This window comes from Desmodus rotundus, chromosome X (genome assembly GCF_022682495.2).
Source record: "Desmodus rotundus isolate HL8 chromosome X, HLdesRot8A.1, whole genome shotgun sequence".
NCBI lineage: Eukaryota > Metazoa > Chordata > Mammalia > Chiroptera > Phyllostomidae > Desmodus > Desmodus rotundus.
This window is the reverse complement of record NC_071400.1, coordinates 57,675,881-57,688,469: the sequence shown is the minus strand read 5'-3', so window position 1 is coordinate 57,688,469 and position 12,589 is coordinate 57,675,881. Positions and strand designations below refer to the sequence as shown.

The 12,589-nt window shown below is 44.2% G+C and overlaps 1 protein-coding gene across 3 annotated transcripts in view; it reads right to left on the bottom strand.

Annotated features, from left to right (window-relative positions):
* The window catches only part of MAMLD1 (mastermind like domain containing 1), a 138,616-nt gene that overhangs the window by 36,029 nt on the left and 89,998 nt on the right, over positions 1 to 12,589 (bottom strand). For all 3 annotated transcript variants that reach the window (XM_045188199.2, XM_045188200.2, XM_024551113.3), the window contains one exon: positions 9,757 to 11,484. In XM_045188199.2, coding sequence (XP_045044134.2) covers positions 9,757 to 11,484 — 1,728 coding nt within the window. The remainder of the gene's footprint in view (positions 1 to 9,756; positions 11,485 to 12,589) is intronic.

The following is a 12,589-nucleotide window of genomic DNA, read 5'->3' as shown; positions in this document are numbered from 1 at the left end:
AAAGCAAGTGGAGTTTCTTTTTAAAAATTTTTATTGTATTTTTTCCATTACTACCTAGCCCCCTTATTCAAGTGGGATTTCTTACCCCATTCAGAAGTAGAGATAATGTCCCTTCCTGTGTACAGTCATTTCTTTGTTCCCCCACCCACATGTTGTCATCCAAAAGGTACAAAAAAGAACAGAAATTGTGTTCAATTTACCAGAAAAGTTATTTCTCAGGCTATGCACAAGAACCCTATCTTGAGTATTTAACATGCATGTATTTCATTAAGATCCAGAACACCCAGCAGGCCCACACAAATGATGAGTGTATTTGCAGTCAATACTGCTCCTCTCTTTGACAGAAAACAGGCAGGCAGCTCAGCTTGCTGCCATCTTTACATCAGGTGTTATGTTATTTGAGAAAGTACTGTTCTTGGTTATGACAGGATTATTGAGTGTCTTAAAACTTCAAGTTTTCTTTATTAATTGTGGTAAAATATGCCATTTTGAACCATTTTTAAAAGATTTTATTTATTTAATTTTAGAGAGGGGAACAGAGGGAGAAAAACATCAATGTGTGGTTGCCTTACACACGTCCCCCTACTGGGGACCTGGCCTGTAAACCAGGCATGTGGGGAATCAAACTGGCAACCCTTTGGTTCACAGACTGGCACTCAATCTACTGAGCCACACCAGCCAGGGCCATTTTGAGCCATTTTAAGTACACAGCTCCATGGCATTAAGTACATTCACTATGTTGTGCAGTCATTACCATCCTTCATCTCCAGAACTTTTTCATCATCCCAAACTGAATCTCTGCCCCCATTAAACAATAACTTTCCATTCTCCCTCCCCACAGCCCCTGGCACCCACCATTAAGCTTTCTGTTCCTATGAATTTGATTATTCTAGGGACCTGACAGACGTGCACTTGTACGGTATTTGTATTTTTGTGTCTGGCTTATTTTATTGAACATAATATCCTCAGAGTTCATCCATGTTGTGCATGTGTCAGGATTTCCTTCCTTTTAAAAGCTGAATAATATTCCATAATATAGACATATTGCATTTTGTTTATCCATTCATCAGTTGATGGTCATTTGGGTTGTTTCCACTTGTAGGTTATTATGAATAATGCTGGTATGAACATGGCTAAACAGATACCTCTTCAAAATTGTTGGGTCCTATGGTGTATTCTATGTTTAATTTTTTTGAAGAACCTCCATACTGTATTCTGCAGTAGCTTCACCAATTTACAAATCCCACTAACAGTGCATATTGTCTCCAGTTTCTTAACATGCTTGCTAATACTTGTTATTTTCTGTTTTTTTAAAATAATACATCTTAATGGGTGTCAGATTTTTGTATTTTGAGCATGTAAAACTAGACAGCCATGTTTAAGTGCTTTGTTCTTATTTTCCAGAGCTCATTGTTGAAAGTGTTGCCTGATAGAAGGAAATGGTCATAGCATTGTTCCCACTTAGGCCCACTTAGGGTGGTTGGGGCCTCTCACACTTCCAAACCTTTGTCACATGGAAATAATAATCACTACACAAAATTGCAAATGAGGAATCCACCTTCACCTATTGGCCTACTAGGTCAGCTGGCTTTGACAAAGTCTATTCTTGTGCTACCCAGACATGAGCCTAAAAAAGTCTGAGTTCCCACAACTGTGCTCACCTCCTCTGCTCCAAATGAAGAATGAACAAATATGGTAGCAGATGACAGAGGGCAGGAGGAACCCAGGTAGAACCTGTGCATTTAGCCTCAAATTCAAAGCTCCCAAAAGCAAAGCAAGAGTTGGAATAATTTCTGATGAAGTAGGAGTATGCATCTTTAAGGCCTTCAGGGCTATATAATTTAGGTCACGACTATATGATAATTTATTGAAATGCACACTTCCACCTGTGTATCTAGCTCCAAAACCAAATCAATGTCTGAGGAACTGTGGGAATCCAAGCTGCAGATTTTCTAGTCTAACATTAAACTTGTTTAACATAGGAGAAGGGCCAAAGTATGGAAGAAATGAATTAATGCTGCACTTGTATTCCACTCTTTATCATGGAAGCTGCTATTGCATTGGATGTCAGGAGCCAGGGCTGGGTTTGCTAGGGGTGTCCACAGGTTCTCAGCATGGGCCTGAGAAGGGGGTGTGATCCTTTTAGATCTTTACTTTTAGCTTTCAACAAACTCATTGCTTTTGATGGGAAGAACTAACATGATAAACCCTCACCTAACAACAACAAAACACAATAAAACAGACAAATTAGCATCAGTCACTGTGGGCAAATTATCAAGATCAAATAAAAACCCAAACTTTTCAACTCCTTAGGAAAAAGCAGAAAGTCTTTCTTTGGAACTGGGAGGTGGGGTGTTTTAACTCTAAGCAGTGTTCTACCTACCCTCTGCTGTTCTCTTCATGTTCTAAAGTAGCCAGGCCAGAGCACACGCATGGTTGCTTTACACAGCAGGCCCAAGGGACAGAAGAGGCTACAAGCACAAATGGACATAGGCAAGGTTTCCATAAATCTGTAATATGGGCCATTGGTGGATTTGAGAGAGGGAGGGTGGAAGGAGGAGAGGGATGAAGTCTAGTCCTTTTCACTTGCATCCCTTTTTCTCCCGGATGGGTCACATCTCAGACCCACATGGCCCGTCTGGCACCATCCACTCCTTCACTCAGTGGCAATGCTGGCTGTAGGCATTAGGGCCACAGCTGAACAGAGCAAGTCCAATCTGATGTTCCATCTGCCTTGGACGTTTTTTATATTTTGCTAACTTTTCACTTGGGATCATAATCTGGAATATGACCACCTCTCTGTGGGCTGTTCTATACTTTGGGTTTGCACACATTCATGCAACGTTACAGTTTAAAGGAGCACAATGAATGATTAATGTCTGCCCTCTTCTACTCTTTCAAAATGGAAATGAGATTCCTTTCCTTGTTTTACAGTGACAAATAAGCAGGTGGTTTCAATGAATTTAATATAAAATAATTTATACACTTCATTTTTAAAATGTGTGATTTTGGGCACCCCAACTTCGGAAAAGTTAATTCTTTCTCTTCGGGTATGTTAAGACAAAATGAACAAACAAACAACTTGATAGGAGGTTTCTGAAAAGGGTTGCCTTTTCAGGTTTCATAAATCAGTTAGTAAGCAATTACAAAACTATACTGTTTGATCTGTATTATTCAGGCATCTGTACTGGGGGAATTTTTGCATCCCTGTAAATTTTGGTGTTGACCTCACTGAGTGATGGTTGGTTACTCCAGGGCCTAAAACTAAGGTCACTTCATTGCAACATGTCATCTCACTCGTTTTTCAACATTGGACAGAAGGAAAGATTGGTGTTTAAAAGGTTACTGTTTGACCACAACCTCATTTTAAATTTATGCTTTTTGAAGAAGGAACATAACATTAAAGTGGAGGATCATGGATGGTTCTCTGAAACCAAAAAGAAACTGAAAAAAAAAATCTAATTTTTGGTAAAATTAGTACCAAGTGCTGAGCATGCACTTCCTAAATTCAACAGCTTATGGAGTTTCATTTCCTGGCAATTCAGAGTGGTTAAAACAAAGCTTGTTCAACACTGAGACACTGGTCCCTAAATTTTCAAGATATATGTTACGCTGTGTCTAGTTGTATTTCTCCCAAAGCAGCTATAAAAAGTTTCCCCAAATGAGATAGTTTTTCCTTTCTAAGAACTAAGTTTGTATATATAATCATGCTTAAGTACAAAGTAAAGATGTTTGTTCAGTAAAATATTGTCATGTCTTATAGAGAAGATGTGAGCAAGACGAGACCCCACTTGGACAGGACTCATGGGCTCTTTGAAACCTGAATCGCCCCCACCTCCCTACCTTCCTTCCTTAGTGCAGCCCAGGGCTTCTCCCAGAGATCTCTGCTCTTGCATTTCAGCAGGACTAACCTTTTGTAAAGAAATCTGTGATGCTCCTCACCAGAATTAATAAAAGACAAATGCAAAGAAAGTTTTCTCATAATTGGTATTGCTCTCTCGCAATCCTTACTCTGAAATAAAGAAGAATTAAGGAATACCAGAGAGGGGACTTGCAAGTCTAAGGTCATAGGCACTTCCTTGACAATATGTGGTACATTTGATTCCAGGGGGCTCAACTATTTTGGCAAGATAATGGTCACTTACTTTTAAAAGTCAATGAAAAATTTTGAGAATAGGAGAATGCTCAGTAGCCACCATCACTCCTGATTCTCTACTGGGAAATAGAGCTGATGTAACTTTGACAAGATTAGAGGATTGTCTTGTTCTAACTAACCAGGGTTTATCGTTTTAACCAGCGACCTTTCCGTTTTCGGGACAACTCCCAATCCACTGAACCACACCAGTTAGGTAGGCTCAGGACCTTTTTTGATATAGTAGCAGCTAACATTGATGGAGTATTACTGTGTGACAGGTCCTGTGACAGGTCCTGTGCCAGGCACTTCTACCTCATCTCATTTAATCCTCCTCACAACCCCACTAGATAAGTATGCTAGTATCTCCATTTTACAGATGGGGAGACTGAAGCCCTAAGAGGGTAAACCGCTTGCAAAATGATAAAGAAGTAGGGCTGGGATTTGGACCTAAGTTATCCAAAACTTGGGCCCTCTTGAATCTGGTCTCAAGCCCAACCCCCAGGGCCTATGCCCTGCCTAGGGCCAAGGGCCAAAGGCTCAGTGCTACCCTGTGCTGGTTCCCTTCAGCCCTGGGTGCTGGGAGTACTGCACTTCAGAGTACTCAGTTTGCCAGGGACAAGAGGAATCCATGACTGAGTTCGGCAAGAGGGCTTCCCCAAAACCTCTCCTAAGACCTAGCTACCTAAGTGCCCATCATAGGCCCACTAGCCAATTTGAGGAGGGAAGATGGCAAGGTGGTCTCTCAATTCACCCACAACTGCTGGGTGTTTACAGCTGCCTATGCTAAAGAGGTGGAGGGCTTATGCTAAATGTAGAAAGTGCAGCAAACCTGAGAGTGGCCAAGTCCAGCCTTCTCCAAGGAAGGCTTTGTTACCTTCTCTTGCCTCTCTCAAAATCTGTCTAAGAAATATCATGTGCTTCTTTGGTCCGTTTCTCTGCAGCTGCGTCCTTCCTCCAGTGCCCGAGGCCTCCTGCCTCAAGGGTCAGATTTCAGGCTTTTTTTGTTCTTATTCCAACTGGCCACCCTCCCCATTATGCTGCACTTCCAGCTCTGCAAATGTGTCTTGAGGGCACTCTGGGTGCCTCTTGCTGTTCCCACTATTCCAGAGCACCACCCCCATCTCCTTGATAGACCTGTTTCAGTGTTTTAAGTTTAATTTGCCGGTGGTAAATTTGGCTTATAGTAAAAGTGAAGTCCTAACACTGATAGTTCGATTTTTCCAGTACCTAAAGGTATCTTCAATAGTCTTTGATTAAAAATGAGAGATGCCATCCAGCCTCAAGGGCAGGGTGGTGAGTGCACTGAGAAGATTTGGGGTCATTAAAATCTAATTCACCAGAGCTGGGTATCACAGCTCTGAAAAGAGTCCCTCCCTTAGTAATGCCAGGTCCACACCCCTTATCTGTGATTTCATGTCCAAGAAGCTCTGAAAACTTATTTTATTTTTGTTATTTTGGTGACAAAATTTGACCTGGACTTAGTTAAATATTCATATTTCTTTGCAAAAATAATAAAAGTCTGCTCAGATTCCACTGAAGGGTAGTGTGATATTTGGTATATGTACCATGTTACCTTTCTAAAGTCTCCAATGTTTTGAATTTGTAAATGCATTTGAACCCAGGGGTCTTCAGACCCAAGACCAGGAGCCTGCAGAAGCCCTCACTGAGCACACGGTGTGCGCTGGGCCAGAGTCTAAGCAATTTCCATTTAATGTCTCTTTTGTCATCTAATGCCCTAAGGGATGGAGATAATTTCCTTCCACATATGCAATTGAGGCTCGAGGGGATAAATGAATTTGCTCCCCGCACCTGGCCCAGTCAGTATTGGTGCCTGGACATGAACCCGAGTCCTGTCTGCCTCCAGCGCTCTTGCATAAACCACCACGTTGAACAACTGCCCTGATGTCAGATGGCATTTGCCTTTTACCTTCAGTGCAAGCAAAGGGTTCACTGAAATTACATCGTTCACTGGTAAAGTGAAATTTCCCAAGGTGAGAAATACTAATAAGAGTGGGTTTCTACAGACAGTGGGATTTGGCACTTCTGCTTAATGAGTTGGTTTGTCATCTTAGATTTAGAAACTTCACCTTAAAAAAAAACTAAGATCTGGATCAAAATGAATGCTCAGTCCTTCCATGGTGACCACCATCATCCATGGAAGATCAACGAGCTAGTCAAAGCCATATAGTCAGCAAGGAGTGTCTGCTCAGTCTCAGTTTGGCCATCAGTAAAATTTGATGAGTTCACTCTGCTGGAAGTAAGAAATAGGTCCTTCCTTGCCACTAAAGTTTCAGTCAGTCCTTGCATGGGTGACCTACTTTTTTCCTCAAACACTTTCCTCTTTTTTTTTTTTTTTTTTTGCCCCTAGAAGACTGACCAGGGCTGAGTTCTTAGGCCTTAAAGTGAATGGAGAAAGGAACAGCACAGCTGTTCATGTGTCCAGCTTGGAGACCTGCTCAGTGCATTTTGGCTAGAAGAATAATGCCATGGACAGAATAGAGTGATGTGTAGAAGAGTGGTCTGACAGTGTGAGAGAGCTCTAGAAAGAATGTAGGGGAAATTGAAGCCAGCTGAACAAAGATGGCTCTTGTTCTTTTTCCACCTGGCCTGGAGTTGTCTAGGTGGACAGAGCCTAGAACAGGAAGAAGCCATGAGGCTAGTAGGCTCCACAGCTCCTGTCAATCTCATGGAAGGCATAAAGTCTGGAGAGAACACTGTTCATATTCTGTCCTGACACAGCGCCGGTTTTAATAATCATATCTTAGCTCCCAGAAAACAGATCTGAAGGCTCAGGCCCAGGAGTTGAGTCATAGTTATAGCAAACTTTTTTTTTGGCAGATACTTTGTGCCAGGCCCTGTTCGAAGCAATTTAGATGTAGTAACACATTTAATCCTCAAACAACCTATCATGCCCATTTTATAGAATAGGTAATGATTAGAAGTTTAACACAGGAACACAGCTACCAGAAGCAGAGCCCATGCATGGGGTTATGAGTGTGGAGTTTGTAGCCAGACTTCCTGCTCTGGCCCTGACTTGCTGTGTGACTGTGGGTAACTCCAGTGAGTTCTCTGTGCTTCAATCTACTCAGCTTTAAAAGTAATGATCACAGCCCCTACTTCTGAGGATTAAAATGAGAAAAAGCAGGTAAAGCACTGGGTTGCATGCCTGGCCCATGGGCACTGGCTGGTGCTGGCTGGAAAGGCAGCTCTTAGTAGCAAGAGCATCTTAGTTGTGGAGTCCAGCCTCATGCTTTTTCTGGTAGAGGCCACCTGAGCCCTTCCTAGCTTCAGGGAGCTTGGCTGCTCGTTCTTTCTTTTGAAAGGTTTCTCCACTCCACATGGTAATTGGTTGGTTGTGATTTTTATAACCCCTTTCATTAAGAATTCTCCCTCTGAGCCAGCTCTGGGACAACACAGTCAGGATACAGTGTACCCCACTGAAGACATAAGAAACCAAAAGGCTCACAGTGTTAGATGGTAACCTATCTCCAGGCTGAGGATCTTGCCTTCTAAGGTAGGAGTTCCAGTACTGATAGTGGCATTTCACTGAGCCAGGTGCAAACGTCAATGAAAATAGATGGCAACAGGCCTATAAAAATATCAAACCAAAGGCCCTCGAGCTATGGACAAGGGCCTGCTGTTCATCTTGGCCACACCCTCAGGAGCTCTGCTTGCTGTGTGCATCCATTGAAGGGCCAGTTCCCTGGGGTGGAACACTCTGCTTGGCTATGTTTCATGAGACCTGGATAAAAAAAGACAGTCTCTATCCTCCAGAGGCTGGCAAGGTCATAGTCATCCAGGGCCCTCAGAAAAGACGGCAGCCCAACAGGTGTTTTTCTTGGGCCATGTCCCTGGCCAAGCACTTCATGGCCATATCCTCCTTGGATTCTTTACAGAAGAGGAAAGTAGAGTGGGAGACAGAAGTACCAAAAACAGTCAAGGAAAATCTTCCTGGAGAGGTACCTGAGCCTTAGGAACTGTAAGGGTGAGATAGGAAAGATAAGGTGGTAAGGGAAGGCCAGGCACAAGGAACAGTGGGAGTAAAGGCCAAGAATGCAGAGTGGACCAGGAGCTGCAAGCATGTCTGGGTTTTGGATGACGTGCCAGGTAGGGCCCAATGAATACTGCTAAAGAAGTAGATGGAGGGTTATAGGCCTCTGGAAATTTCTGAGCAAGTATGAAACAGGATCAGGTTTTTATTATTGCAAAGTAATGCTTAGAGTAATGGATGGTTTATTGGGGGAAACCAATGTAAGAGTCAACTGTATGAGCTCAGGACAAGGATCAAGAGGGCCTAAACATTGGCAGGGATGAGAGCAATGGAAAGGAGGGGCCATGGAATCAGTATTCTGGTAGACATCAGTTATCCCTGCCTCATGGTATTCATACCTTCACACTTGCATCTAATCAACAAAATACAGCAAAAGTGATGGGGATGTCACTTTCAAAACTAAGTTATAAAGACTGCAACTCCTGAGTTCCTGGCACTCCCCCTGCCTCTCTTGCTCACTTAGATGAAGCCATCTGCCATATTGTGAGATGTTCTATGAAGAGGACTCCATGACAAGGAAACACGGGGCACCTCTGGCCAATGGCTCAAGACAAACTCAGGCTTCAGTTCAACAACCTACAAGAAGCTGCTTCCTGCCAACAGCCATGGCAGTGAGCTTGAGCCTTGAGGTGACTGTAGGCTTATGAGAGACTCAAAACCAGAAGACCCAGCTACGCTGTGCTAGGATTCCCACTAACAGAAACCGTGAGGTAATATATGTATGTTGTTTTAAGCAGATGTTTTGGGGTAATTTGGTACATGGCAATAGATAACTAATACAGATAGGGATCAGAACAATGAAAAGTGGAAACCCAGATGCCACCCAGGCAGAATCAGAAGCATTTAGTGATTGATAAGGCTGTATAAATGAAGGAGAGATAAGTCACAGTAATTTGGAGAAGAGCATAAGCTCTGGAGCAGGACCGCCTGGCTTCAAGTTCCTGCTGTGCCCTGCTAACTGTGTGACTCTGGGAAAAGTCATTTCAGCTCTATGAGCCTCTGTTTCTTTGTGTGCAAAATGGAGATAGTAAGAGTAACTACCTTACATGCATCTGTCATTTCCATTTAGGACCTGTTTCAGCATCCAGAGCAGTGGTGAAGAGTGCAGTGGATCCAGAGCAGAGCTGCTCAGCATAAGTCTGCTGTGGCATTTCTAGAAGGCTCAGTGTTTAGCCTTATGCCAACAGGACAAAATTTAAATGCTTCAGTGCAATCTCCTTACATTCTATGAGGCCTTCACTGGTCCTGTGTGAGGGAACAGGCTCCGTGACTGAGTGCAGGGGAAGGCAATTCTGTGCAATTGTGACTTGTAACCCCCAGGTCCTTTCCCTGGCAGCACAAGTGGGTGTAGTTTTCTTCCTGCACAGGAACTGAAACCATAACCTTGGACTCATTAATTCTGTGTTTCAACCAGGCAGAATTAGCTGGCTTCAATAGACTTTCCAGAGTCAAGTCCAGTCTCAGAGAGGACTAGAGCCTGGATGTGCCTCCGAAGCCAGGTATCAATAGCACAAAACACAGTTCTTATTTCCAAAATGCAGGAACCCAATTAGACATAACACTGTCTTACCTGTCTGGGCAGAGGTGGCATGGACTGCGAGGCTGCTGGTCGCTGAAAGCACTGGGGCTGTTGCATCATCTGCTGCAGAAGGAATGAAGAATGGTCAGGCTGCTGCTGCTGCAGCTGCAAGGTGGTCGTGGCCATGGAGGAGGCAGTGGCAGAAGATGCCCCTGTCAGCATAGGCTGCTGTAGATAGTGGAGCAGGGAAGGTTGCCTAGAGGTGGCAGGCATGGAGGGCATCTTCTGGGGGCCCAGCTCAGAAACAAAATGTGACAAAGGCTTGGTGTTGTCAGAAGTAAATGGCTCCAGGGCTCTGGGGCTTGGGTTGGCCAGTCCCTGCTGCATGATCATGCTCAAGGTCTTGGGTGAGTTGGTGATCATGGGCTTGAAGATGGCATTTGTTTGGTGGTGGTGGTGGTGGTGGTGGTGCTGCTGCTGCTGGCGCTGGTTTAGTGGATTACTACAGGGAGGGAGGCTCTGGGTCAGGGAGCACTGTGGAGTGAAGGACTGCTGTGGCAAGCCTGGGCTGGAAAGCTTCTCTGGGTGGTAGGGTGGGGAAGGCCCCGGGTTGCTGGTGGGCAGAGCAGACATCAGGTGGCTTTGAGGGTTTTTAATAGTACAAGACACTAGGTTGGCAAGAACTGAGCTCTGTGGGCTGAACTGTGGCTGCTGATTGAGAGCTGGGCTGGGAAGCTTCTCAGGAGCACAGGACATGGTGGGCACAAGGGCAGTATTGCTGCTGGATGTCATGCTTGAGAGTAAGGCATTGGGAGATCCTTGGAGAGCGGTCCCTGGCAGGTTGCTGGATGACATACAAGATACTATGAGGCTCTGCGAGTTGAAAGGTGGTGGTGGGTGTGGTGATGGTGCTGGGTGGTAAGGTGGGGAGAGGCTTGGAGGAGTCAGGTTAGACCAACTGGAAGTGGGCCCTGGCTGCTTTGTAGCAGGTCCCTGTTTGCTGGCTGCCAACACCTTCAGCTGGTGGGCGTGAATCCACTGAGGCACTGGAAGTGGGGGCAAAGCCATGGGGAGCATTGACTGGACTTGGCTCTTGGCTTGTGTTGTCACAGAACTGGAGGAGACCATCTGTTTACTGGCAGAGGGAACAGTATAGCTGATCCCTGCAGAGGAGGGTGGGATTTGAAGTGACATGCCAGTGACCTGGCTGCAACCAGAAGCAAACTCTTTGCTGGAACCAAGGCTCTCCAAGTGTGGCACCTGAGTCGAAGGCTTGGAAGTTGTGCCCAGGGTTGCCTGGGAGTGATCTAAGACCAGTGGTTCTTCTGGCTTGTTCCCCAGTATCTTCTCAAGATCTAGCTCATTCAAAGAAGGGTCCTGAATTTCTGTTAGCTCTTCTAGCAGATCTTGAAGTTCCTGGTCCTGCTCCACAGCCATGATGCTGTTGGTTTTGTCATAGTAAGAAAGAGTGGGCCCTTTGAGTCTCATTTCTGCACTCGGTGGTACCATAAATGGCTGGCCCATCACTCTGCCATTCATGGGATTATTTTCAAGTAGTAATGAATGGCCCACTACTCCCAGAGCTGAAGAGTTAGTGTTCATTGTCATTGGACGAACCTGCAGGTCTGCACAGGGTGTGCTGGAATGGACACCTGGGCCCATTGAAAGGGTGACATCTTCGAGGCAAGGCCTCTTGATTTTATTAGGGTAACCCCCATCTGCCATGCCTGGAAATTGGAAGTTGTCTCCTTCTTGTCTCCTCTTAATGGTTCCCTGTGGCTGAGAGAGCGAGAGCAAGAAATTTTTATAAAGTCTTGGCACAATAAAGTGAATGAACAGCAAACTTGCAAGATAAAATATATCTCAGTTTCAAGACATAATTGTCAAAACTCCAATATAGCTGTATTTGGAACCATAATGGTTATTTCTTTGTTGCTGTGCTTCATTTGTTGCTGTGAGCATACAAACATAACTTGGGAGAACATATAATGCATCTGTTTGGGATACTGACCTCTTGGGGAGGAGTGGTAATTCCCTTTCTATTCTCTACATTTTGGTATTGTTTGTTTTTAATGGGAATGAATTGTAATGCAAAAAAGGTATAAAGCTATCTAAATAAGAAATTCTTCTCTGAAGATGCATCCTCAGGTTCAGAAGATATGAAACAATAGGAAAAGACTTCAATCTGCAATCTGCAGTCTTCACCATGGGGGAATTACCCACAATTTGTAAAAGTATACATTTAGGAAGACAGCAGTAATGCAGTATTTCCTACTCTTTCACACTTTATACAGTCATCTATCTGTAGCTGTTATGTTAATGGCTATAACCTGCAAGTAAAAGGGAATGGGAGTGGAGTGAAATGGAAGAATATGACTGGGTAGAGAGGGGTTTGGAAATCACCTAAATGCCAACAGTCTAACAGATATATTTCTCCTCAAGCATTTTTTCATGTAAGAAACCCCCTTTTAGATTACAGGAACTACTATAAAGGACACATGGACAAAACCAAGGGGGAGGGTGGAGGTGGGGGAGGGAGGTGGGTTCAGCTGGGGTGGGGTGGAGGGATGGGGAGAAAAGGCATACAACTGTAATTGAATAACAATAAAAATTAAAAAATTAAAAAAAAAAGAAACCCCCTTTTAGCTTTGGAAGTCTTACCAGGACACCCAGTACTGTCCCTTCATGTTTGGCTCACTGGGGGGTCAACACATGCATGGATGCATGCTAGCACAACAGTGGTCATGACTTTCATGGCAGACTGGATATCAAAAGAAAGCCCCAGGGCTGCACATCTCAGATCTTGTTGTACATTAAAATCACTTAGAAGCATTCAGATTCTCAGGTTCTCCCACCACAAATGAACTGCTTCAATCTCATCTGG